This window comes from Rhamphochromis sp. 'chilingali' (genome assembly GCF_963969265.1).
Source record: "Rhamphochromis sp. 'chilingali' genome assembly, chromosome: 4".
Lineage (NCBI taxonomy): Eukaryota > Metazoa > Chordata > Actinopteri > Cichliformes > Cichlidae > Rhamphochromis > Rhamphochromis sp. 'chilingali'.
Window position 1 is genome coordinate 13,142,772 of NC_137948.1, and position 27,284 is coordinate 13,170,055.

General features: G+C 38.7%; 2 protein-coding genes across 3 annotated transcripts; both read right to left on the bottom strand.

The window, feature by feature from the left end:
- Nucleotides 1–1,390: 1,390 nt before the first annotated feature.
- Nucleotides 1,391–18,691, bottom strand: tdrd7a (tudor domain containing 7 a). Of its 2 annotated transcripts, XM_080881541.1 has the most exons (22): nucleotides 18,640–18,691; nucleotides 17,805–18,034; nucleotides 17,543–17,687; nucleotides 17,263–17,377; nucleotides 17,051–17,146; nucleotides 16,840–16,868; nucleotides 16,285–16,325; nucleotides 15,854–16,024; nucleotides 13,159–13,590; nucleotides 12,800–12,996; nucleotides 11,642–11,834; nucleotides 8,130–8,241; nucleotides 7,767–7,978; nucleotides 6,987–7,121; nucleotides 6,293–6,376; nucleotides 6,027–6,161; nucleotides 5,813–5,923; nucleotides 5,074–5,245; nucleotides 4,764–4,924; nucleotides 4,002–4,195; nucleotides 3,558–3,718; nucleotides 1,391–1,845 (listed from the first exon to the last, which is right to left on the bottom strand). In XM_080881541.1, the coding sequence occupies exons 2-22, from the start codon at nucleotides 18,006–18,008 to the stop codon at nucleotides 1,622–1,624; spliced, it is 3,324 nt and encodes a 1,107-aa protein (XP_080737667.1). In that variant the 5' UTR covers nucleotides 18,009–18,034; nucleotides 18,640–18,691; the 3' UTR covers nucleotides 1,391–1,621. The 2 variants fall into 2 exon arrangements, with proteins under 2 accessions (XP_080737667.1, XP_080737666.1); XM_080881540.1 differs by lacking the exon at nucleotides 18,640–18,691 and having other exon boundaries at nucleotides 17,805–18,129.
- Nucleotides 18,692–19,195: 504 nt separating this feature from the next.
- On the bottom strand, nucleotides 19,196–27,194 carry stra6l (STRA6-like). The gene is made up of 18 exons (XM_080880550.1): nucleotides 27,084–27,194; nucleotides 26,590–26,662; nucleotides 25,736–25,836; nucleotides 25,040–25,170; nucleotides 24,835–24,955; nucleotides 24,566–24,611; nucleotides 24,280–24,405; nucleotides 23,543–23,616; nucleotides 22,805–22,913; nucleotides 22,523–22,676; nucleotides 22,164–22,239; nucleotides 21,947–22,028; nucleotides 21,788–21,836; nucleotides 21,414–21,531; nucleotides 21,194–21,313; nucleotides 20,627–20,790; nucleotides 20,076–20,219; nucleotides 19,196–19,959 (listed from the first exon to the last, which is right to left on the bottom strand). The coding sequence occupies exons 1-18, from the start codon at nucleotides 27,107–27,109 to the stop codon at nucleotides 19,739–19,741; spliced, it is 1,935 nt and encodes a 644-aa protein (XP_080736676.1). The 5' UTR covers nucleotides 27,110–27,194; the 3' UTR covers nucleotides 19,196–19,738.
- Nucleotides 27,195–27,284: the final 90 nt, after the last annotated feature.

Consider the following 27,284-nt stretch of genomic DNA (forward strand, 5'->3'; position numbering starts at 1 on the left):
TTAGTTTGGTGACTGTTAACCGCTTAAGTGCTGGACTCTGGATCCCTATTATTTTACTGTGCAATAAGTTATTGTATTCTTACAAGTACAGAGAGCAAATCTGTACCAATCCGTTTATATTGGTTCTGCAATAAGCACCAAATTAAATTTAGGTTGGCTGAAGCGCAGACAGATGACTGTCTGTTAAAAAGTACTTGTATTTAAAACACTGTGTAGAATAATAAGTGGAGTAACAGATGTTTGTGCAGACACGTTACAGTATATGTTTCTAACACTGAAATCTTAAGTCCACTCAAATCCATTAAAATTGTGAAATTATAATTCAGTCTGATTCAGTTTGTACAGACAGCCAAGTAAAACTGTTTAAAATACTCATTCTAATGTGGGTGAAGCTACAGTTCATAATAAGTGGGGGGGGGGGGGGGGGGGGGGGGGGGGGGGGATGTGCAGTTACAGAATATTTTGACTACAAATCAACCGTTTTAATAGGACCAAGTTTTTTGTTTTCTACCTTCGTGATTAAATAAGTTAATAATAATAATAATAATAACAACAACAATAATGCTAAATATTATGTAGCAAAACTCAAAGCTGTTTAATAAAGCACCTGATAAACAAGCAGCACTCTCCCAAGGCAGCTCACTCTGAGCATTATTTGCTTTAAAGGTAATATTACTGTATTTCATGTATATTAACTTTATGTGTTTTTCTTTTTAAAGTTACTTGAAGACATTTGTAATGCAGTTAGTCAGGTCAGGGTAACATGACAGATGTTTACTTGATTACACAGACATTATGTAGGACTAAGATAGGTAATGGATAACAGGTATCAATTTTAAATAACTGGACATGAATAATCTGAGCTCCTTTAATATTATAAAACAACATATTTCAAACTTACTAGACAGCTCTTTTGCTTGACAAAAGTGCCTTTAAAGGTTAGAAGAAAGGTAGAAATGTGAAATGTAAAAGTGAAATCAGGGGTTAAATGTGAAAACGCTAACATTAAACATTCAACATTAAACATTAAACTATATTGTCCATTATACAAAATGATACTGGAAGGCAGAGGTTAAACTTGAAATCTTTATACGGTGCATGCTTTCTATATTTTGAAAATACACATCACACTTGCAAGAATCTGCTGACAAGAAATTGCTCACCCCCCCCCCCCAATATTTGCCCAACAAACCGTTAAACTGACATTGTTGATATAAGGAAAAATTTAATGGATTTATGACCCTATCTAGAAAATTGTAATCAGAATTAAACTTTTTGAGCCAGAAGGTATGGATGCACATGCAAACCCCCCCCCCCCCCCCAAAAAAAAACAACAACAATTTCTTCATAAGTATACATTTCAAATATATATTATATAAATAAACAGCTGGATTCACTGCAATATCAAACTCTGCAAAGTCAGCTCAGCTTAAAGAAAAAGCAAAACATGCAATAAAGAACACATATGGCTTAACTAGAACCAAAAGAAAAATGCAGGAAATTTTTATTAACTTCAAGACTGTGACCCTACCAAATCTCAAAAGTCTTCGTACAGAATAATGAACACTGAAACAGAACAGAGGACATTTATCCCCATGCTTGTGTTTCCATTCTAGGAAGTTCAAGACAGCTCGACATCAATCGCAGTGATAACTGTGTGGATCCAAAGGTCCTGATTATCCACTGTGGTGTCCACTAGGTAAACTGTCAACCTGCGCTCCCAAGGCTCACCTTTGACCTCCGACACATCTTGCACACTGTCCACCACTGCGACCAGTGCGCGATTCTCTACATGATTTCTGAATAACATCGAGGAATCCTCTGACCATTGGTGCTGTGTTACACCTGTGTGATCAGGAAAAGGAAACAACTAGTATGTGTACACCACAGATTTCATATAAAACATGGACATGTCTACTACAACACCCCCCCCACGGCCTTTTGCATTTTGGCTTCCACTATATTGATTGGTAGTAGTGACTATGTTTGGATGGATGGATGGATGATCTCCGTCACACCTCTCTGATCTTTCAACTAACAAAACCTCCAAATAGAACTCAGTCAGCTGGTAAGTTGCTTCTGATTTTCCTTGAAGCAGGCTAAAATAGGCCAAACTTTGGAACAGTCTGCCTCTTCAAACTAAGATCTCTCCAACACTCGACATCTTTAAAACCTGTCTGAAAACACATCTTTACTCACTAGCTTTTAATTCTGACTCAGTTTTTGTTTTGTTCTTTGTGTTTGTTCTACTTTTTACCTTTTTAAAATGTGCTTATAAATAAATTGATTGATTGGTTACTAAGTTGGGCTGTCAAGTTAAGTCACATGCAACAAGATTTGCTTGTTGAACACTTCTTTGCAAGTGGCAAGCAGTCCCATGAAGGACACTCCAGGTTTCAGATGGTAGCTAACCCTCAAACAGAATTTTGCTATTCCAATAGTAGACATAATTGTACCTAGGGCTGTGGGATATGACCAAAACCTCATATCCCGATATAAGACATTTATCGCCCCGACAACGAGATATATCACAAAAATGTTACATTTTCTGTAAATTCTGTGAATCTCGGGCAACTCTACTTGCGTGAAGTTTTTTCAGCTGGGCGTCGTGTACCTGGAGTTGAGTGTGTCACATAAGTTGAAACTGCCACAATTTTCTTTGTATTTATTACACTGCGTGCTAGCGAGACAGAAGCTAAGCTCGCTGCAACATGGCAAATGCCTCAACGCTACCCGAAATTGAACCTCCCCCACCCTCATTCAGATCTGGCATTTGGAACTATTTTGGTTTTCATGTGAAGCATGACCCTGAAGGTAAGCGCGCCATGGACAACAGTAAAACAGTATGTCGGATGTGCCACGTAATGCTCAATTACATTGGTGGGAACTAGTGCGTTAGCGCAGTTAGCTCATTAACGTGTTGACGCCGTCCAGCCCCACACACGGGGTGATCCGCGGTAGCTCGTTAATGGAGATTTACGCCATTATGGCGTTAAAGTAATTTTAACGAGATTAACGCTGACAGCACTAGTGGGAACACAATGAATATGACTGCACATTTACGCCAACATCATCCTAGTGCAAAGACAAGTGGAAGCAGACAAAAACAATAAGCACGCATGCTACAAACTTTACCCGAGTCATTTAGACAGCCGTTAGCACATGCTTCTCCTTATGGGGACCTGATATGTTTAATATGCTGCTGAGAATATAGCCCAGAAGAAGCGTATAGTATAGCTTTTATTTTGGAAAGAGCCATTTCTCTGTAATAAACCCTCTTTTCCAAAGATGAGTGATTTCTCGATCAGATAGATTTTATTTTTTTATTATTTTTTTGTTTCAGCAACATTAAATTTAAAAACTACTTTTGAGTTAAAACATATTTATAATTTTAATGAATGACAAATTAAAAAGGCATGAACATTTTTTGTGTCGAAAAAATATCGAACCGTGACACCAAAGTATCGAACCGAACCGTGAATTTTGCGTATCGTTGCACCCCTACTATCCATCTATATGTAAAAAACCAGTGAAGCTATATGAAGACAATAACTCACCTGCCAGTTGTGCAGTCATAGCCTGGAAGGGCAGCTGTCTGAACTCCTCTATTAAGGGCCTGATGAGCGTACTGTGGACTAGCTCATGCTTACCGTAGTCCAGCTGGTAGACAGACACCAAGCCATTGGAAAGACTCCCCTTCACCTTCACACGGTGCCAACTACATACAGGTAAACATCGGTTAAGCCATTGACCCTGACACAATAGCAACTTATTGATTTTAAACTGTGAACCTTGGCATCACACAGCAAAGCAGTTGAAGGTTTTCCTCCTAATATAAACTTATAAAAGAAGAATTCTTTAAGAATATCTTTTATAATTTTGGAGTCTCAAAAATATGCTACAAAGACAACAATGTGTTAGGGAAGGAGAGAGAATAAATGAAGTAGTTGATTTATTTCGGGAAAAACTGACAGACCTTTAGCAGCCATGTGTCGACTTACTTTTTGTCTATTTTGGCAGCATAGATGTGCCCTTTCTGGATGGTGGTGGTTGGGTTGGTCTTCCCTGTCTGGTTGTAATAAAGCATCATCTCCCCCATCAACACCACCAGCTTATGCAGGTCATGCCAAGCCTGCAGCACAAAGTAACCAGGGTGGCATGCCACTGGTACGAACACATCTATATTCTGACCAGGCTGAAAGAAGAGGACAAGGAAAATGACTTCTTGGTACTCCAGCTTTTTTTGGGTCTGGAATAACCCCAAACCCATATTCTTTACTAATTTAATTTGACCATAATCTGTAAACGGATGTGAGAAATTGCGCACACACACACACACACACACACACACACACACACACACACACACACACACACACACCAAATTTGAACAGCAAGATTATGTTGAACTTTTAACTGGAAAACTCTATTCATTTTCAATGCTTCAATGTTACAGTTTTATTGTTGGACTGTAGTAGAGTAACTGCATGTTTCACCATGCAAAACAATTGTTTTATTTTAAACTAAGCCTTGATGAACTTCAGTTTATTCTCTCTGAAACAAACCACTTTGGCTTCACCATGCTCCCCTCTAAACCAACTTTTTTCAGATTGGCTCCCCTGGCAACAAAAGCATTTAAAGGAGTGGTAGGGAGGAGTTTTGTGCTTAAAGCCAGGGCTGCGTGCTTGAGACTATTCAAGCACACAGACTATTCTTGCAGCCATCTTTTACTCCCAATAGAAGGTTATCTCATCTTCACGCACCAAGGGGAGATCCAGCAGAGGTGGCAGCTGAAGTAGTTGCGTCTGAGTTTTGGTGGTAGCATCCCCGCCCCCTGCTATGTGACGTAGCTGCGGTGAAGCCTTCACAGCGGGATTCGAGACTGAGCTGCTGAGAGACGACCTCTCCATCACAGGAGTGAGACCTACAAGTTTAAACAGCACCCCATTCCAAATATTACATTAGAGATTATGAGCTTAAATAAAAAAAATAAAAAATAAAAGTTTCAGGTCAAATGTTTACTGCTGGTAGGAAGTATTTCAGACCCAGAATGTTTATGATGCGCACCATTACCTGTATTCATGTTGCAACTGGTGATTGTGTTGTTTTGTATTGTGAGCTTCTTCCACAACTCTGACTGGGCCAAGTGATGGTTGATGCTCTCGTCCAAATGCTGACCGCCAACGCCAATGAAAAGATACATATAGACAAGCGTGTCCTTTGTGTCCTGGTTTAATTTCAAGATCTGAAAATGAAAAGAATGGTTAAAAGAATGCATGGACAAAATGTACAAATTGAGAGCTTAAATTTATCGTGACTGCTTTACACAGTTGCACTTTGGAGTTAACTGATATTTAACTGCACGTCTACTAATGAATCAAAATACGACAACCAGAAGTCTAACACACTGTTAGAACCTACAAGACCTGTGATTTGCCCTGTGATGTACAGCACTAATACAGTGCCAGCAGATCCTTTATTCTGTGCATTTTGAGTGAAAGAGCCAACAAATCATATTTGGTCCAACACATTCTCATTATCCATCAGAAGTTCATGGTTTGTGGATCGTTAGACCAGTGCTAGTAGATGCTGTCCATAGCTCTTCCACTAGCAATGCTGGTTATGGTATGTCTCAACAGTCAAATCTTTCCTGTTTAGAGATATTTCATTCCATTTACCTGAAAATTTGTCAAAAATCACTTCTTTCACACTGGCCATTATTCCAGTATGCAATTACAAGTTACTGTGCTTCAAAGTGAAGATTTTATTATCAGCAGCATTTACCAAGTCTATTTTTTGATGTAGATAGTACCTTCATTCTACAGGCTTCAGAGCCCATAACAGCCTCCTTCACCCACAGAATGGCCTCTTGGCTCCAGTCACCCTCAGGAACAGGAAGGTCAGCTAGGCGACATTTAATAGCCTGGAGAAGACACACTTACAAACCTTTACATGTGTTACAAAACTCGTGAAGCCTGTCTGACCACTGATCTCTCCATCACCTAGAACAAACACAAGTAACTAACCTGTGGTGGGATGATAATGAAGTCTTTCAAAAGAAGAGGGGGGATCTCCCGAAGATCAGTGAGTTCTAGTGTTGCTGGGACACCAAAGTCAATGACAGAAATCTCCATCACTCTGTTACCGTACATATTGGTGATCTAAAATTAAAAGCAACAGAAGATGAAGAAGAAGAAAAACTTACTGGTCATGATTTTTGCCATTCTCAAAACATTTCTTTCAATTATTTTTAAGTCTTCAAACAAATACATTGCCAATATTTGATTCCTACCTCAACTCTGGCCCACTTTTCTTTGTAGCGAGCTAGACAGAACTTGCCAATGAAGGGCCTAGACACCAGGAACTCAGATGTGATCTAGTAGTGGGGGGGGGGGGGGGGGGACGACGACAAACAAACAGAAAAACCCAGTAACAGTGTTAGAAAGCTTCGCCCATTCCACAGGTGAAACGGCAGTTGCAAGGAACTCATATCTGAGAGAAGTACAAATAATGAATAAATCCCAGTAAATGACAGACAAGTGTCTGAAGTCTTTGGTGGGGATCAAATGCACTGTCAACGAGATAAAAGACAGGCACAAAAAAGAAGAAGAAAGGAAGCCATTCGTGCTCAAAGGTCATCCTTAAGGAAAAACCTCCAACAAGAATTTTTTTTTTTTTTTTAAAACTAATGTTTTTTTGCATTCATTGTTCTTTGTATTTAAAGTAAATGCATGCTTCTGAAAAGCAATTTAAACAGCCAATGTGAGGTACAACAACTGCACAAAAACCTCATTGTCCCTGAGGCCCAGTATGGGGAATGTATTTTTCCCCCTCCTTATCTTTATCACTACATTCTCTCAGCTGTTTAACTTCTCACAAAAACACATGACGAAAAATACAATCCTGCACACATAGTATGTGGAAATACCCTTATTCCATTGTCTTCCACTCTTCCATGAATGTATGTACTATAAAGTATTATATACCTGGGAAATGAAGTAGGCCTCTGTTTCTTCTAGTAACTTGCTCAGTCTTGCAGTTCCACGGGAAGGGAGCTGGCAGTACAAGGTGCCATCTTGACACACATTTGTGACAGACACATCCTGATAGGTAACATTTACCTACAGGCAACAGTATCATATTATACAATGCTGGAAGAATTCATCAAAAACTTGTGTGATGCAGCAATGATGATAATGGTTAGAGTCTCACGCACAAAACAGTCTTTGCATTTTCATCTTATTTCTGGCCATTTGATGAGCTAAAATGAGTGCATTATGCTTCAATAAATGAAACCCAGATTAATTTATTGAAGAATAATGAACTCATTTAAAAAAAAAAAAAGCAATTTTATTACTACAATACATTAAAAAAAAACAAAAAACAATGAAGATAATGAAAGTTTTGCTGCACTCCCAAAGTTATTTTTGTACTCTTGCATTTTTAAATCAAGTAACACGTGTTTCTCAGGAAAAATAACAAGCAGCAAGCTCTGCCTGAGGGCTAACAAATCACTTTGCCCAAAGCTGAATATAAAACTGCAGTTTCCAAACCACCCACACACGCAAACACACACCCCTACTGTAACATAAGACACAATAAAGTACGGGTAACACAGCACCACTTAGTGGTTATGTTGAGTTTATAAGAAAAAGGGGAGGAAAATAATTACAAATCTAAGTCTTCCCCACTAGAACTAATTGTCTGACCACATTTTATTTAAAAAAAAAAAAAAAAAGTATATCCTCAATAATATGTAAACCTACAGACAGAGGGTTGTTCATGGTCTTGTCCTGTAGAACCTTCAGGCAGGCGGAGTTGATGTTGAGGTCGTCATCCTGTGAAGTATCATAAAGTACTGCTGTAGGTACTTCACTCTCTTGGCATGGCTCTAATGTTTCCATCAGCAGGATCTTTCCAATTGCCACATTATCCATAAGTGAGAGCACCAATGGATGGGAGCTGAATCTTTCTAGGCCTGACAGGAGGATAGTAAAGAAATGGAAAAAGATGAAGACAATGGCAAGAGCATCAGGGTAACAGAAACTCCTAAAAACACTTCCTTTATCTAGAGATTGAGTTTGTTCTGTATAAAACAGTTAAACAGAATTTCCTAATGTTCTACATACCTGCAAGCTGAACATTAGTGGCTTGAAAGGGCAGGGAAAGAAAGTCCCTGTGTAGTTCCAGCAGATTTTTCATGTTAGTCTCTACAGAGAAGCCATAATCCATGTAGTAAACCTGACAGACACACAGAGAGGTTCTTTGGTTTCACATGTCTACGTACACACACACACACACACACACACACACACACACACTAAATATTATAAGACTTTTGGACGCCTTTTAATACACATTGTATTGTGATGGAGCTTAAACATCAGTCTCACACAATTTGAGACTAAACTTACAATAAAACAACAACAACAACAACAACAACAAAAACATAGAGTATTAATTTTCAAAAGTAAGAATGCACTCTTTGCAAGTGTACATAAAGTTGGTTTAGTTTAACATTAGAACCACAAAAGGGGGTAATTTGGCATTTATAAAAAAAAATTAAAAAAAATCCTTTTACCTCTGTTAAAATAAAACCATCATCTCATATTCCTACACAGGGCTTATTCATCAAATACTGAATTTCTAGGGGTGCTGAATTTTAAACAAATATTTTGACATGAAAGATGCTATAACATGAGCCAGAGCTAGACAGATGTTATAGATAAATAAATGTATACGTTATAGTATTTAGATAAAAAAATAATAATAATAATAATAATAATTAACTGCCAAGGTGAGCATGGGATTCTGAACTACAGGGAGTGCATAATTATTAGTCAAGTTGTATTTTTGAGAAATAATTTTATTATTGAACAACAACCATGTTCTCAATGAACCCAAAAAACTCATTAATATCAAAGCTGAATGTTTTTGGAAGTAGTTTTTAGTTTGTTTTTAGTTTTAGCTATTTTAGGGGGGTATCTGTGTGTGCAGGTGACTATTACTGTGCATAATTATTAGGCAAATATACATTTCTGACATTCAAAAACAAAACAAAAACAAATCGGCGACCAAGATAGCCACCTTTCTTTGCAAGGACACTCAAAAGCCTGCCATCCATGGATTCTGTCAGTGTTTTGATCTGTTCACCATCAACATTGCGTGCAGCAGCAACCACAGCCTCCCAGACACTGTTCAGAGAGGTGTACTGTTTTCCCTCCTTGTAAATCTCACATTTGATGATGGACCACAGGTTCTCAATGGGGTTCAGATCAGGTGAACAAGGTGGCCATGTCATTAGTTTTTCTTCTTTTATACCCTTTCTTGCCAGCCACGCTGTGGAGTACTTGGACACGTGTGATGGAGCATTGTCCTGCATGAAAATCATGTTTTTCTTGAAGGATGCAGACTTCCTCCTGTACCACTGCTTGAAGAAGGTGTCTTCCAGAAACTGGCAGTAGGACTGGGAGTTGAGCTTGACTCCATCCTCAACCCGAAAAGGCCCCACAAGCTCATCTTTGATGATACCAGCCCAAACCAGTACTCCACCTCCACCTTGCTGGCGTCTGAGTCGGACTGGAGCTCTCTGCCCTTTACCAATCCAGCCACGGGCCCATCCATCTGGCCCATCAAGACTCACTCTCATTTCATCAGTCCATAAAACCTTAGAAAAAACAGTCTTGAGATATTTCTTGGCCCAGTCTTGACGTTTCAGCTTGTGTGTCTTGTTCAGTGGTGGTCGTCTTTCAGCCTTTCTTACCTTGGCCATGTCTCTGAGTATTGCACACCTTGTGCTTTTGGGCACTCCAGTGATGTTGCAGCTCTGAAATATGGCCAAACTGGTGGCAAGTGGCATCTTGGCAGCTGCACGCTTGACTTTTCTCAGTTCATGGGCAGTTATTTGGCGCCTTGGTTTTTCCACACGCTTCTTGCGACCCTGTTGACTATTTTGAATGAAACGCTTGATTGTTCGATGATCACGCTTCAGAAGCTTTGCAATTTTGAGACTGCTGCATCCCTCTGCAAGATATCTCACTATTTTTGACTTTTCTGAGCCTGTCAAGTCCTTCTTTTGACCCATTTTTCCAAAGGAAAGGACGTTGCCTAATAATTATGCACACCTGATATAGGGTGTTGATGTCATTAGACCACACCCCTTCTTATTACAGAGATGCACATCACCTAATATGCTTAATTGGTAGTAGGCTTTCGAGCCTATACAGCTTGGAGTAAGACAACATGCATGAAGAGGATGATGTGGACAAAATACTCATTTGCCTAATAATTCTGCACTCCCTGTAAAGCAGAGTGGGTAAGAGGTGGGAGTGTGCGACCAAACATGTGGAGAACTGGCCATTTTACTGACTGTACAGAGCAGCGAGGAAACCATAGCTGAACCCAACTGAGAGTGCACAGTATGGAGAACTAATCCAAGGGAAATACATTTTTTTGTTGCAGGAGAGGTCAAAATTACACTTTCTGGCAGAGACAGAACAATAAATTCAAATTTCTTTGTATTGTGAGAAACTGGAGAAACCCATGCAAATACAAATTTTCCAGTGTGTCAAGTTTAAAATACTTTCAAAGCAAACTATGCTGCCTATCTTAATTTGCGTAAGCATGCCATTTTCGTAAGTCACTTGTCCTTAAACTTGCATTTTTTATTTATTTACATAGACTAACAGCCACACTATCAAACTCATCTTCTTCAACTAATTCTTAAGAAAGGGAAACAGTAGTATCATTAGATTTTAATCCACCAATGTGTGGGATCATCTAGACAAGCGGTCTCCAACCTTTTTTGCACCACGGACCGGTTTATGCCTGACAATATTTTCACGGACCAGCCTTTAAGGTGTCGCGGATAAATACAACAAAATAAAACTAGTACCGGTACCGAAAAAAAAGAAGATTTATTCATAACACACGTGAAAAGACCCAGGAAAACCGAGTTAACGATAAAAATGATAACAAAATAACGCTGAAAACCGATAAAAACCATACATTTCACACCTGAGCCTCAACTTTTGCGGCCCGGTACCAAACGACTCACGGACCGGTACCGGTCCGAGGCCCGGGGGTTGGGGACCGCTGATCTAGACTGAGAATGAAACAAAAAGAAGAGCTTTGAATGACCTTCAATATGCCTGGAGAACTCTTCCTGAGCACCACTTAAAGAAATTCCAAGAAACAGAGTTCAGTCTGTGTTAAAGAGTAACATGTGGGCATACCAATATTGACTTTCAAGTCTGTTCAAGTCTGTATATGCTTTACTTCTATTCATGTTTCATAAATCACTGCCACCATCTCCAATTTTCCCAGCAAAATATAGAGAAATGAGACATGGATCAAGACTTTTGGACAGTTAAATGCTCTTACACTTATAAAAACTGCCTGATGGTTTAGCCAAATTAAAAAGCTTGGCTCTATCAATATAATTTACTGAGACGCATAAAGGGGATTAAAAAAAACAACAACAACAACAAAAACAGTGACATTGTGTGTCAGAAACTCTCAGGGTGACTAAAATTGTAGTGGGTGCAACTAGATATTTTAAATATAAACATTTAGGACTTTAAGGACTCATAAACACTAGCACAGAACTATGGTTAAAAATAAATAAATTCAAGAAATTTACCTTGACCTTGTTGGGGCCTGTGACCTCTAACACCTGCCCTCTGGCCATCTCAGCTCCATCCTCACCTCTGACAGCTACAAGCTGACCAACTATGGGATTAGACACAGGATGCTGAATGGAGTTTTGGCTGTAAAAGGTTTGCATGGCATCCTCCATGGCTTCCTGGGCGTTGGAGTAATTCTCACCTACATACCTGAAGAAAGACAGATTTTCACTTCACTCTTCAATTTGTCATAACTTACTGTGGGGGAAAACATTTTTGTATTTTCAAATTAAATCCAAATAATGAAGGTTGCAAGACATGATTTTAGTCATAATAAATCACAAACAAACAAAAAAAAGACTGAATTGATATTATGTAATAATAATAATAATAATAATAATAATAATAATAAATTGCGTTTATATAGCGCTTTTCGAGACCCTCAAAGCACTTTACAATTCCACTATTCATTCACTCTCACATTCACACACTGGTGGAGGCAAGCTACAGTTGTAGCCATAGCTGGCCTGGGGCAGACTGACAGAAGCGAGGCTGCCATATCACGCCATCAGCCCCTCTGGCCATCACCAGTAGGCAGTAGGTGAAGTGTCTTGCCCAAGGACAACGACCAATATGTAGGTGAGAACTACTCCAACGGCCAGGATCGTGGCTCAAGAGTTGGGAGTTCGCCTTGTAATCGGAAGGTTGCCGGTTCGAGCCCCGGCTTGGACAGTCTCGGTCGTTGTGTCCTTGGGCAAGACACTTCACCCATTGCCTACTGGTGGTGGTCAGAGGGCCCGGTGGCGCCAGTGTCCGGCAGCCTCGCCTCTGTCAGTGCGCCCCAGGGTGGCTGTGGCTACAATGTAGCTTGCCATCACCAGTGTGTGTGTGTGAATGGGTGGATGACTGGATATGTAAAGCGCTTTGGGGTCCTTAGGGACTAGTAAAGCGCTATATAAATACAGGCCATTTACCAAGACAGACAGAGCTGGGGATCGAACCGGCAACCTTCCGGTTACAAGATGAACTTCCCAACCCCCTGAACCACGGTATGTTGATAACAAAAGGTTTTGGATTTTTCTCTTCCATTTTGTTGACTGGGTTTAAATTATTTTTTAGATTTAATAATGCATTAAGAAGTACAAAAATGTCTGCATTAATAAAGTCTGTCTCACCTTACAGTAACGGCATTGGTGGTCTTGACTTCAGTAACCAGCACTGATGGGTATTGCACTGAGGGAAGAACTAAAGAGGGAGGAACCACAGGACTCAGGACCTTCAGACCAGAAGGAAGAGGATGCCTTATACCCTGCTGGTTTTCTCGACCGTCTGTGGGTTTTATGTCTGCTCTGCTTGATTTGTAGAGGATGGCCTGATCACAGGAAAGAACGAAAACATAACCATTGTTAAAATCATTGTTGTTTTAGCTGCAAACAATCACCATTTTCACCCCTACAGTTTCTGTGTTACCCATCAGAACACCTACTGCTGTTTACTCAACTTATACGTCACCTACACTGCATCAATCTCTTACCTTCTTCTTGTCATGTGGCGAGGGGTACTCCACATTGCATATATCAAGCAAAAGAGACAAGTTGTCCAGCACATGCTCAGGGAATGGCACCTTGTATGCCTCCATAAAAAGTTTGGGCATAGCATGGGCCCACAGACCCTGGCTGTATTTGGAAAGGAGCTCCTTTATTTTCTGACGAACATCAGCTGAGACAACAGCACACGGTTTTGATGGAGGACATGGTGTAGAATCAGAAGTGGGATTGAATGTGACTTGTGTACAAGGGCTTTCAGGTGTTGAGGGACATGAAGAAAAATGTGTGCTGGTAGTGCTTAAATTGTTGAGCGATGCTTGTGAAGTGCTGGTGGTGCTCTTTAAAGGAACAGGAGATTTCTTGGTAGGCAGAGGAGGGTAGACCAGCTGATCGGCTCGGTTGGTGGAAAGTTCCTCTACCTTTGGAAGAAGATAAATGAGACACACAAAAAAGTGAACATCTTAAATAAAGCTGTTAAGCATACAATCAAAGACCGCAACACACCTCCAACTTACCCCATCTCTAACACCCTTCTGTCATTCTAACCCTCTCCATGACCACCTTCACTAAATCCAGGAATCTTACATGTACTCCTGCCTGGCAGCTCCATTAAAATTCTTTGTCTAATAAATCCACTGTACCTCATTTGCACAATTCCAAACCATCTCAACCTTGCCTCAAACTTTGTCTCCTCAAACTCTGACTCATTTTTAATCTTGTCTATCCTGGTCATTCCCAGTGAAATTCTGAGCATCTTAAACTCTGCTACCTCCCTCTCATTTTATACGTGTGTATTCTGTCTTGCATCCAACTTTCTTCTTCACTCCAGTGCATACCTCCATCTTTCCAGACTCTCCTTCACCTGCTCGCTACTTTTACTACAGATTGGTGCTCACAGATGACATCCAGGGAAACTCCTACTTGACCTCATCTGTCAACCTGCCCATCAACACTGCAAGCAAGAAGGGGCTCAGAGCTGATCCCTGATGTAATCCCATCCCCATCTTGAACCCATCTGTCACTCCCATTACACACCTCACCACCATTTCAGTGTCCGCATACATATCCTATACCACCTCACATGCTTCTCCTTGCCACTCCTGACTTCCTCGTGCAGTACAATAGTTAGCTGGCACCTTATCATATGCTTTCTCTACATCCACAGAGACACAGGGCCTGTCTCAATATGCGTTCTCGTGATACGTCATCAGTCGGAGACCAAGTACTGTTCCAATTCAAAGTACGCATCAAGCCGAGAACACGAAAAAGTCCCGGATGTGTTCTCGCTCCGCCCGTTTTATCGAGCATGCATCGGTGGTGACTTGTGTGGACTTGGTACAGCTAAATATCCCAGAATGCATTTCGTCCAAAACTCAAATGCAGTAATGGCGGACGTGCGGGGCTAAAAACTTTTAAATATTACTCTTTCTGAGTCACAAAATAAACTTTTAAGTTATTTTCAAGCGAGAATGTAGCTGTGTAAGCTTCAAATATCTGCTCGATTTATCAAGATATCATATATTTCAAAATGTGCTCTGATGTTTTTGAAGACGTCTGTGACCCGCCAGCTCTATAGCAGATATGGCCTGCATGGTAAATGGCCTGCATTTGTATAGCGCTTTTCTAGTCCATAGGACCCCAAAGCGCTTTACACTACATTCAGTCATTCACCCATTCACACACACATTCACACACTGGCGATAGCGAGGTTGAGGATCACTAGAGCCGGCGAGAGCAGCGGACTCCCGGCGCAACATTTTCAACCCCCCCTACGGTCTTTTCGCTACTCAGGTTAAACAAACCCCAAACCCCAGCAGCTGCCTATTGTATTGAGTGTCCACTAAAATATAAATAAAAGCGTTCTAACATCTCACCTGCTTGTTTTTATTAAAACATACATGTACACTATTTTTATTTTATTTCGCTACTGAGGTTAAACATGATATATAAGTCACTTAGATCACTTCTAAAAGTTAACGTTTGGTTTATTTCAGTGTTTTATTTGTTCCTGAGTAAATCGGTTTGGCTGTGATTAAAGTTAAGCTTCATAACATATTACTCAGTTAAATTAAGAGGGGACAGCAGTAAAAACTCCGGACCTGTGACATCATCAAGTACGCTGGTGTTCCAAATGTAGAAATCGCGAGTCTGTGCTCACGTTCTCGGCAAGTCCGTACTCCCGTGCGGTCTCGGCAAGTCCGGTCTCCCCGAGAACGCGAGTGCGTACTCGCGTACTTAAAATTGAGAAAAGGCCACAGTGAAGCTCCTTCTAGTGCACTCTTCTGGCATGAAGCCATACTGCTGCTCATTGACTGCCACCTCTCTTAAGCTAGCTTCAACAACTCTGAGGCCTAGCATTACTTTTTCATTTGCTATAGGTCTGAAAACTAGTACTGGTAACGATTTCAACTGAAAATACTATCACTTCCTAAGAGTTTGTTAAAGAAAAAAACTTGACTAAAAGTACTTTTTTTAAAAGGCATCACGATACGTCCACAACCACCCTTACTAACCCTTTTTTGGCATTTTAAACTACAAGTTTTCAAAATAATTGATTCTGAGACTGCAGAACTGAGTGTGAAATTGAAAACTGTCACTGGGTTTACAACCTAACATAAAACAAGACATTAAAAAGAACAAAAAAACAAAAAAAAAAACAAAAACCCAAAATACTCAACTTACGGTACACACGTGTGTCCACTTTGCCATGTCCCTGAGCACCTGAGGATGGAGGTTCCGACTGAACGTATCACAATAGAGTTCTGAGAGTTTTGACATCCACAGTCCACTGTAGTACTTCTCCAGGAGCTGACTTATTTGACTCTGCACCAGCTCCACGTCATACTCACTATCCTGCATGGAGGGATTTGAACGATCATGTGTTGCATTGCCACCTATGGGTTAAAACTTTCTACTATACCATATTATCAAAACTATGCAAAAGTTATTTTCTTAAACAGAAAGCATCTGATGTGACTTCAGTGATCAAATAGTTTAACTGAAAATATGGATTCTAAGTGTATTTTTTTACTCAGAAGTATTAAGATTGTCCTGACCATCTAAAGAGCACTTTGTATTCTAATATTGACAAAATTAACAGCAACAGACCGTACCTGGGATTGGCTGGGCATAGATACTCGCTGTAGGTTCACTTCTGAAAAATGTTTGAAAAGATAGAAATTAAGTAAATACACTTTGATACAAGCCAGTCTCAAAAGCAGAGCACTGCTGTTTGTTGTTAATCTTTATACATATGCTGTATTAACTTCTTAAATCAATCATTAGCACTAGAGCAAAACTTTGTTTCATTTCAGATCCTATGATTATTGTGACCATACATTGTTCTGAGCACTATAGCTGATAAAAAGTCAAACACTTCAATATGGTGCTGGTTAAACTGTCATCTGTGCAGCTGATTACAAGAGTTATATATTGTGATGCTGCACAGCCAAATTCACTTTGCTAACAAGCTTGGTACTGTTTGTACTTTTCTTTAGTAATACATTTCTAAGCCTGACTTGAAAAGATCTAAAAAATATGCCCAAAGAGCAGTTTAAAAGCAGATATATGCAAAAGCACTATATTTGTGTAACTCTTGTTATACTTGGATTCAACTTAGAAAGTTGTGCTATCAGAAAAAAAAAAAAAAGAGGAAAAATCTCAAATACCTTTGGAGTTCATCAAGTTCTTCTCTTTCCTGTTAGCAACATAGATATCTTAAAGCACAATGTGATTTCATAACAATAAGCTGTCACTCAACAGGACACAGAATTTTGCATTCATGTAGCTATGATTCTTAAAGGCTATACATACTAAAATTACACAGTACATTTTTTTGAGGAGAGCTTAAGCTTAATTTGCCCACAAGTGTATCTTCACCTGTTAAGTGTAACACGTGCTGGTTTTAAAGCTGGTTGAGGAGCTGGTTGCCGGTGTTCAACTGGTGTGATGGAGCTGAAACCTTGGTCCAACTTCCTAGCATTTGAGAAGATTATGACAGAGTGTGACAAAGAATTTCTGCAAAGCTGAATTTATTGTCTAAATATTGCTTATAATTCCTTGAATAAATAAGTAAAGAAGATATTGTTAACCTGTAGTCCCCTGAGGCACTGAAACCTCTATAGCCACCATAGGGCCAAGAACGGTTTTTTGATGAATAACATTTACTATGAGCAGAAGGTTGGCGGAGTGAAGTCCTTGGCTTCACTAAAACCAAGGAAAGAAAAACAAACCATATAAATAATGACCAATGTTTCCCCACAGATACAGTGTATGAAAACCTGCCCAATCATTATGACATTAATCTTTTTTTTCTTCTCTGTCTAAGACGAGACCATGATTAATTAGTTGTTCCAACTAAGAAACACCTACCATTGAGCATGTACGAGTTGGGAGGCTTGAATCTCATCTTGCAGTTCACAATCTGGGAGCGACCAGATTTCTTCGAGGTTTTCTGCCTGGCAACCAATTGAGCAATGTTGGCAGTCTCCTCATACACTGCAGCTAAGCACTGTAACTAAGGTAAAGATTAATAAAAAATTGTTTAATAAAAATTTCCAGCAGTTATACGTCTCCCAGTTCTTTGATGAGGCAGTAGTGTAGAGGGAAAACATTTTTTAAACAATACACTCACCTGACCCATGCCGTACTCAAGTTTCACAACGGAGGGAATGCTTCTGAGGTAGTCCTCGAGCTTTGAGAAGCCCAGCTTCTCCAGTGGGATGTTCTCTCCACACAGTGACCGGTACTCCGACTGAAGGTTGTCAATTGACACGCCGTCTTTGCTGGACTGGAGGACAGCCCGCAATATCCTCTTGACGAACTCGGCATCTGCCATCTTGGCAAACTGAGACTTGCACAGAACTGAGAAAAAACGGAAAGCAAAACATGTTTTTTTAAAAAAACAAAAAAAAAAACAAAAACATAACATTGTAACAAAAATGTGAGCTTCAACAGCACATTTCTTATTTTCAAAGAGCTCTGATATATTTTACAGTTTGGATACTTTAAAAATCTACAAATCTTTGGTCCCTAAGTTAACATACCAACACGTTTGGGGCACACTCATTATGTCCGAAATCTTTTTTTTTTCTCTTTCCACTCAGGTTCATGAATTTAGCCTGTAAAGGGAGTCACAGGAGTGACTAACGATTAGGTAGGAGTTTCAGGTGTCGAAAACCTCACCAATAAGTTTGGTGTGTGAGATTTTGGTATACCACGTTTGTATCATTGATGCAAAGAGCAAAATCTCAGTGCCTCATTACTGGACTCCTTTTTAATCCTCATGGAGAAAAATGGCGCAAACCGCGGGAGTTGACTAACGGCTAACTGTTAGTACAAAGTAGCTCGTTCAGAGTTGACAGTTGACATAAACCATAAACCAGCGAAAAACATCTATATTGCGCAATTAACATCAACTTAAATTTGGTAATTTTATCGACAGGGAGACGGTTAAAAGTTAATAGTACCTGCACCTGTTAACCAAACGCCTGGAAACTCTTCTCTCGCGAACTCAAAATCTCGCGCACGCCCACAACTCCCAGTAGTTAATTATCCTGAACCGCCTCATATACGTTTAAACATTACGTCGCTTTTTTTTTTATTTGTCTCGTAAACATTTAGCTAGCTAACACATATTTTCTTACATCACACAAAAAAGGTTTAATCAATTTTTTTGAAAAGCTGCTTTTAAGTGTTGTGGAAAATTTAAACTTTTATCGCAGAAAAAGACTTCACTATTCTCAAAGCAAATGTTTGTTGTAAATTTATTATTAGTATGCTGTTTTGCATCATTCATACAATATACCAGTAATTTTGCATCTGGTATACATTATCCTTGATTAATTGTTCAAAGTATTAATCCAAATAACATCAACTCTAGGATTTCTGGTATCATTTTATTAATTTGTATTTTGATTTTATTTTCAGCAACCTACAACCTACACTGGCCTTTCTATATATGTACTACTATAAAAAATTGTATGAATGCTCACTATTAAACACAACCAGACATTTAAGGAAAAGTAGTGTTTATTAGCAGTTAGATTTTATGCTGCCAAGACAAAATAAAAATAACAAGCACAATAGCTGTGTGGTGTAGGTCAAGTAACTGTATGGCCAGCTCCAACTCGAGATGTTATAGAGGTTGTGACAATATACAAAGGTTTGTTTATCCCTGCATTTATACATTTATATATTTTTTTAATTTGCCTTCACAGCAGATGCTTTCATTCTGAGTCAGGGAAAGAGATGGCATGAACTCATGTTTGAATTCTTATGCCAAGTCTGAGTAAAAACTATGTATTTGTAAAAAACAATACACGCATAAAACCCACAGACCCTAGGCCACAGAACTCCATTAAAAAGAAGTACATTCACTAACTAGCAAATTAGTGAAGTTGTTCTAAACTTATTTATGGCACTCTCAGCTGGTGACATAACAGGTAGTGAGATTATGGCAGTGCTGAAAAACTTCCTTCTGCTTTATAACAAGTTTCCATTAAAGGTCTTCGTCATTCATTGGATTCCAGCTTATATTTTTTTAAAGAACCGGAATCAAATGTGTTATTAACAGTCTTCTTCTGGTGGCAATTTGATCTCTGGTGGCAGCTCTGACAATGCCTGTTGCCTCTGTGTTTGAGATGCCAAAATCCAAGCCTGCAGCACTGTGTCTGCTGGGGGAGATGATGACGAGAGGTGGTGCTTTCTTAGCATGATCAGGGGAGGGTTCCTTAGTAATGTGTAAAGCAAAGCCCAACGCCTCCTGGCCCGACTGTTCACAGGGGGTTCTGAACAAACAGAAAGTGATAATAAAACAGAAGTTTGAGAAAGATCAGATGACAGAAAGGTCAAAGCAGTATAAAGGTGTCTATAAATGGAAGAGACACACAGACACACCACTGACCTGACACATTATTGTCGAATGTGGAGTAAGCAGATGAATTGTGTCTCTGCAGCGTACTTGACACCAGCATCTGACAGAAAGATACCATGACTGGGTTGTTGTGATAATGGTCAGCAAAGATCATCCCAATCCATGTAGTGTAGCCTGGATAAAAGGGGAAATACAATTATCAATATTCAGAGATACAAATTCACACACCATCAGACAGGGTATTGCAGTAACATAAGAACAAATGAGCACAAAGCTGTCATTTTACATGTCTTTTACATGTTATTTGTGAAATAACATCTTTTTTTGTTGTTTTTTTTTTACTAGCTTTAATCAATATTTGACTGATACCAATATTTGCCTTGAGACAAAGTAACTTGTAATTCTCATTGAAATGCTGCCATCTCGTGGATGCATCTGAATGTGGTCTTCTGGACATCAAATAATATGAATGATAAAATTATTTTTCATTATTACTGCAGTATATTAAAATACCAAAGAGTTTAGGTTTGGCTGTGATCTTTTTTTCTTAACTATATGTTTTTAGTTGAATCTAAGCTTACCAGCATCCATGTTCTCATACCCCCGCTGCATAATAGTTCGGTCTATGCGAGACACCAACCATGTTCCCACCACAATGCTTAAAAGAAGCCTCAGTATGCAGGTGGTCATCCCCATAACCACGTTGTAGAAAAAGAAGAAGTAGTTGAAGCAGTGAAATGCCTTCCTAAAAAGGGGGAAATTGTGATTTCAAGTTAATGTGCTTTGAGTTAAATTCTTTTGTCTTATTAATATTTGAAAAAAATTGTTAAGTGATGTTAGCATTGGAAATCAATATATATCTATTAACTATTAAATATTAACTATAATTCTTTATGACTCTGGTGGTCATCTGGTTGCTTGTGAATATGCAAATCTCCTTGAAAAAGTGCCAATAATGCTTTCGTACTACTTTAAATATTTTGTATCTGCTATCTAATGAGCCACTTACTGAGTATGTGAGATTTACGAGAGATTTTGGGATTTTTAAAATGCCTTTTGGCATTTTTCTACCACGATGAATTGCTGGCAAATGAAAGATCTGAGTGTTGGTGTGACTCAAGAACACACTTTATATGAGATACACCTACCTGTTGTTGAGGGCTAGAGGTTTCTCTTTGTCTGTGGCATCTATTTTGTTCTGAAGGAAGAAGATCTGAACCAAAATTATTTGAAGAATCACCAGGCTAATTACAATGCAGATGGTCAGACTAAAAGAGACACAGAAAAACATTAAAGGTCAGCCAGAGTGCACATTAATTTATATATGTAATCATAGCAACACACTTATAGAAAGAAAAACAGCCTTACAATATAGTTCCCAGTGTGGAGAGCATGCTAAGCACTTTCCCATTCAGTATAGGAAGAACCACCACGTAAGCAATCAGCAAAGCAAACAGGAAGTGGACAAAATGGACAATCAGGTAGCCTAAAAAAAGCAGAAATAATTAACAACTGTAAAAATATTTTCCTTATAATAGCTGCCTGTATAATAAGTCAGACAGCTTTTCTGTGATTAATTTCATCTATTGGCATAGATTACATCTACATAGATTTGCATTTTGATGAAAGCTACTGTATGAAAATGATTCTTAAGATTTGGTTCTCAAGTCCTAATACAGGATGTCCTATTTAGATCAGGCCAGTTGTCCTTGTTTTGAAAGTTTACGGTAAGAAAAGCTTACCCCACAGTGTGAAAGCGATTTGCCAGCCCGAGTATCTTGCAATGGAAGCCTGGTAAAATTCATGGCACAAACATTTTTGTGTACTTTGTTAAGAATACAATAATTTAAAATCACTTCAGCTCTACAGTATGCGTGTTTGCATCCAAGTGTTTTGCTTACCACACTCGTAGCAGATCTAGGCTTGTGAAACTTCTCAGGAAGAAATACTTTCTGTCCTTTCCAGAGCCTCCTTAAGTGTTTCCTAAAGCAACAGTAAGCTCATTAAATTACAGACAAATTCAGATCTGTTTGTCTGCTTGCTGGTAGTAGAAATGGTAGTCTTGCTGTAAACTAAATATAGCTAACAGTCATTATACCCGTTTCTTAAATTTCTTACCTGTAACATGCCAAAACATGGAAGGTGTAGGCAACAGAGTTAAGACTGGCAAAGATGGTGGTGGCTAGCCAGGATTCTTAAATAAACAAACAAACATAAATTCAAACATACATAACTTTATATTACTGTATATTACTTTGTATTCTTATAAATGGCGATGACCATTGTGTTCCTAATATTTAACAAAAATATTATTCAATTTTCTAATAGAGGTTTATTTGGTAATTCCTACTGGCAATATTAACTCTCAAAACAGCAGGAAATAAAATGTGTCTGATATCCACTTTACACATAATATGTGATATTAATCACAGGGTTCATAAATGCTCCCCCTTTAAAAGTCTGAAGGGACTACTTACTCCTGGCCACAACGATAAATTCTTCCAGCTGTGGTACCATGTATCCCAGGGATTCTGTCTCGTTACATGCAGTAACCACATCTTTCAGTGTATTTTTCCAAGTTTCAATTTTGTCAAAAGTAGAACTACTGACACTGTAGTCTGCTAGTGTCATCTAAAGGAATGGAAAAGATAAATGAATATAGGAGTCCCCGCAGAAGAAGTATAAATCATTTAAATAACACCAAACAAAGGGAATCAATTAGACAATTCAAGAAAATCATAAAATATATTTTTCCGTACCGTATATAGGCCTATTAGGGATATTACAACAGTGCCAATGATTCTGCTGGGATACTTGAAGTGGGGGTCCCACTCATAAACCCTCCTTTGGAACCAGGTAAGTGGCATACTGCAACACAAACATGGATGAAAAGTTTCAATTTGTCCTGTTCTTAGGTTCAATAGCAGCTGCAGCATTTTTTTAACAGCACTGAAAATTCTCTACAGAACTGTGACACGTGTGATTTTCAATTAGCTGGATTGTTAACTCTCACATTTTTGATACTAAAACCTTTTGAAATGGCTTGAACACAGCAGACTGGACTTTAAATCAGTCTGAAACTCGGTTTCTATAAAATGCAGTCATTAAAACTTAACATCCAATGTTGAGTCACATTTTATATTAGAATGAAACTAGGATACCCTGAAGATTTGTAAAAATACAAATACTGGTGACACTCTTGATGGAGGAGATTGAACAACATCTACCTATTCGGAACCATGATAACCATGATGCTGTCTATGCAATGAGGGGGGATGTCTATTCTGTTCTCTATTTTGTTCTCAAACTGATCTCACTTTAGCGGCTCAGTATCAGTATGGGTGGAGTTCCTTTTTCTCCTCCATTGTTCTACCTCTCTGACCTGTCTTCCCCATGTGATGTCTGTGTAATGTCTGTACGGGAGGAAGGGTAAGATGGCGCTGGTTGCCGGCAGCCTTAAACCAATTTCAGTCGTGTACACGAGTGGGTGTATTTACCTATGTCCGGGTGTCTTTTGCAGCAGTCTCTTAACATGCTGAACCTGGTGTCGCTCAGTTAGCTCTGCAGAGTCCTGGCAACAGATTCAGACATTCATACTCGGACAAAATTCACTATATTCATAAAAAATTGTAACTTTCTAATCTATTATGAAAAAAAAAACGTTATTAAGATAGCAACTGACATCGACTTCAACCAAGGCAGCTACTATCTGGGTAGTATTCATTTTATTATCTTTGTATTTTTAATGTATGAATTTTGTTTTCTTTGTTCTTTTTTTAAAATGTATGGAAGTTTGTACTGCAGGCTATTGTTGTTTGCCCTGCTGAAGCCCATTTCAATAGAGAATACCTGACATAATTTTTATTGTAATTATTTTTAGTAAAATGTGTATGTGTGTTGAAAATACAAACTACACTGGTAAGAATAATAGTTTGTGTGATGAGGTAATGAGACTTTTTGTCCATTTTTAACCAATAAATCATTAAGTTCAACTTGAAGACCTTGGTGAATGTAAGTCAAATTTTAATGTAATGTTAACACATCCCCACTCTACACCCTTACAAAGTTTTATCAGAATTTAAAAAATATGTGAGCTATTGTGTTTACAGGCAGAATGGGGCACATGCACACACATTTGCTACCAACAACATAATATTCTTGATGGCAGTAATGACGTTATGTTGTACACGTATTTAGTAGGAATCATCACAATCCATGTATTGGTATTTCTGACCTCTTGTTCCATGTGCAGGCGTATTCGAATAGCTTTGACCAGGATGTAAATAAATCGCCCGAAGAGGAAGATGAGGGAGAGCATACGGGGCCACTGGGAAATCACCTTTTGGTATTTACCCAGTATCTTTAAAACCATAAACACAGACAATCATAAATGTGTTCTTCAAAGCTTAATGCACTAGGCAACTTCATAGCTAAATGTTCAGCAGAGTTTGAATGCCTTTAATTAACATGGGTCGAATATTGTGAAAGCTTGATGGACGGTACATTGCTGGGTTTCCTACCTTACCACTGGGACAAGTGACTGTTTCCCAGGCTGTAATTCCTATCCTACAACATAAAAACACAAATGTGTAATACGGTTGTTAATAAAATTAAATCACCCACACATCAACCAGTTAATCTATCTATTTAATCTCCAACTTTTTTTATTATATTTTGTGTTTTTAGTTCCTTTTTTAAATTAACCATTAGTTTATTTTTGTTTTAGTTTATGAGAAGCTTTAAATGATGTTGTAAAACATGCATACATAGACTATGTCTGAATATTTACCAAAATAGAGAGTAGAGTATTCCCAGCACTGCCCCTGTCATTCTGAATGGTGTGGACAGACAGGCAAAGAAAGGGAAATAAACCAAGCCCACTTCTAAAGCTCCAATCAGGTACAGAAAAGCTGAGGATAACAGTCAGAACAGTGTATCTGTCAACACAATTCTTGGAAACTCTACAGTAAAAAAGTAAGAGGATAACAATGTACCTCTGGCCCAGGATGGAACAGTGAACGGGACATAGTTTTCAGAGAACAGGAGCAAGACGCTGCTTGATACGGCCCCAAAGGCAAAGCCATAAGACCAACGATTACTGAGGCTGCCTACAGTATCCAAAGGGCTGAGGCACAATGATTAATAGAAAAACAACCATAAGTACAGAAAAAGCCATAGTGATGCTGTAGTCATACAGACACAAGTAAATGATTCTTAAAGGATGTCAGTGAAACTTAGTAGGGGATATCCCAAAAAGTTGATTCTGGTCATCTGGACGTAGCGTTTTCAGTAGGACAACGGTTTCGTCACCCATCCAAGTGACTTCTTCGGTCTCAGCTGAATGCAGGTTTCCCCAACGTTATAAACAGTGGTTTTGCATAATGACTGAAACTAGCACTACTGACAAACAACGGGCTGACGAGTAATTGTTCCCATTGTTCATCAGTGGTGCTGGTTTCAGTCATGAGAGGAAGAGTGACGAAAACTTTCTCCCACTGAAAACGAAGAACAAAATCAACTTTCTGAGAATTCCTTACCTAGATGATTGCATACTTAATTAATTTTTACACCAATACATTAGTTTAAAACTACAAACTTATGACTGATATTTACGTCTCGTTCTATTGTATAATAAAAGATAAGACACTGACTTGAGGACCCATCTGTTGTTACTACTCCTGTTGACTTACACAACTATAGCAAAACGTCGATCTAGGAATGGCAGTCTGTCGTCAATGGCCAGCCTCTGGGCTCGTTTCTGAAGGAATGACAGCACCCCTGCAATCAACACCTGGATGAAAAGATATCACATCATAAATACTATGATAAATAATAATGTCATGTTCGCATCAACTGTGTGAACAAGGAAATAGGGTGAGCATATGGGTCTCTTATAAAGGCTTTATTTGATCCTTATATATTGCTGCACCAGTCAGTGCTGCTCACTTATTGTGGCAGCAGTTTTTTTGTATGTTGCTATGCTGTTACCCTGCATTCCCAGTAGCACTGCGCTAGTGCTACTCGTAATCCTTGGTTACACAATACTATGCAAAAGTTTAGAGTCACCCCAGACTTTCTTTTATTTTTTTTCAATGTTGTCTTCAGTAAAAGTGACTAAAGTTACCATTCAAAGTTAGAGTGCTAAGTTTTCTGTTGTGAGCACACACAACACTTATTCATTTCTTGAGTTAGGTGACAGTTTCTGGCTTGTATTTCTGGCCACTGTTGGGTGGTATAGTAAATATAATTTTTTTTTTGATAACGTAATTTAACACATTACTTGCATTACAAATATTTTTCAATTCTCTACAAAAAAAGTTAATAATAAAAAAAACACCCCACCATGGATAATAGACATCTTTTGAATAAAATAGGCCTGGCTGAAATTAAGTTGGGACACTACATACTTGAGTTGTTCAAATACAAAACAAATTTCAATTATTAAGGGAGTTTCTGAAACTCTGCATTATTAATATGGTCTTATTATAGGCAGTGTTGTAGTTGACCATGTCTAAGATCCAGTTTTAATGAATGAATAGCTTACTGCTGGTATGAGTGAAAGATGCAAGATTAGCTCCACAGACACTCTTTGGTGACAATCCTCATCCGGGGAGACCCTGGAGACACAACGATACTATGAACACAATGTAACATAATGCACTGTAACACATGACAAATTAAGGAACACCTAGTTTGTTCCCTTTTGTTCTGCTGAGTACAAATTAATTTGATAGACTAAAAAGACACCAACAGGACAGAGCCTATTTAAACTAAAGTGCTGATCTGAGTGGAATAAGCCTTACAAAACCTTACCAAAGCTTTACTTACGAAATCAGATAGAGATAAAAGAGCATTTAATAAAAAGGGTTCATAGTGCACTGATAAAGTCAGTTCAAGTTCTGTCCCTGTGTCTTTGTTTCAAACTCCTAGAATCAGTTTGTAAACTCGAACGGCGACAACAATATACAGCTGATTACAACAAAGTAAAGATCTGTAATGTAACACATTTAACATTTAGTGTTTAAAGTTTGTACTCACTCATGTTCCAGCAAGTTTCTAATCATCTTTCGATAAGTTGGTTCATTACTGTCCAGAAAACTTTGTTTCTGCTGTGCTGTAAAGATAAAGCAGGCTGTGGAGTGATCCCACTTCTCCTTTTCCTGGTTTTAGTCATGTGACTAATATGAAGTTGACCTTTGGCCTCAGGACTCAACACTTTTATAACTCTGCTGTTTTACT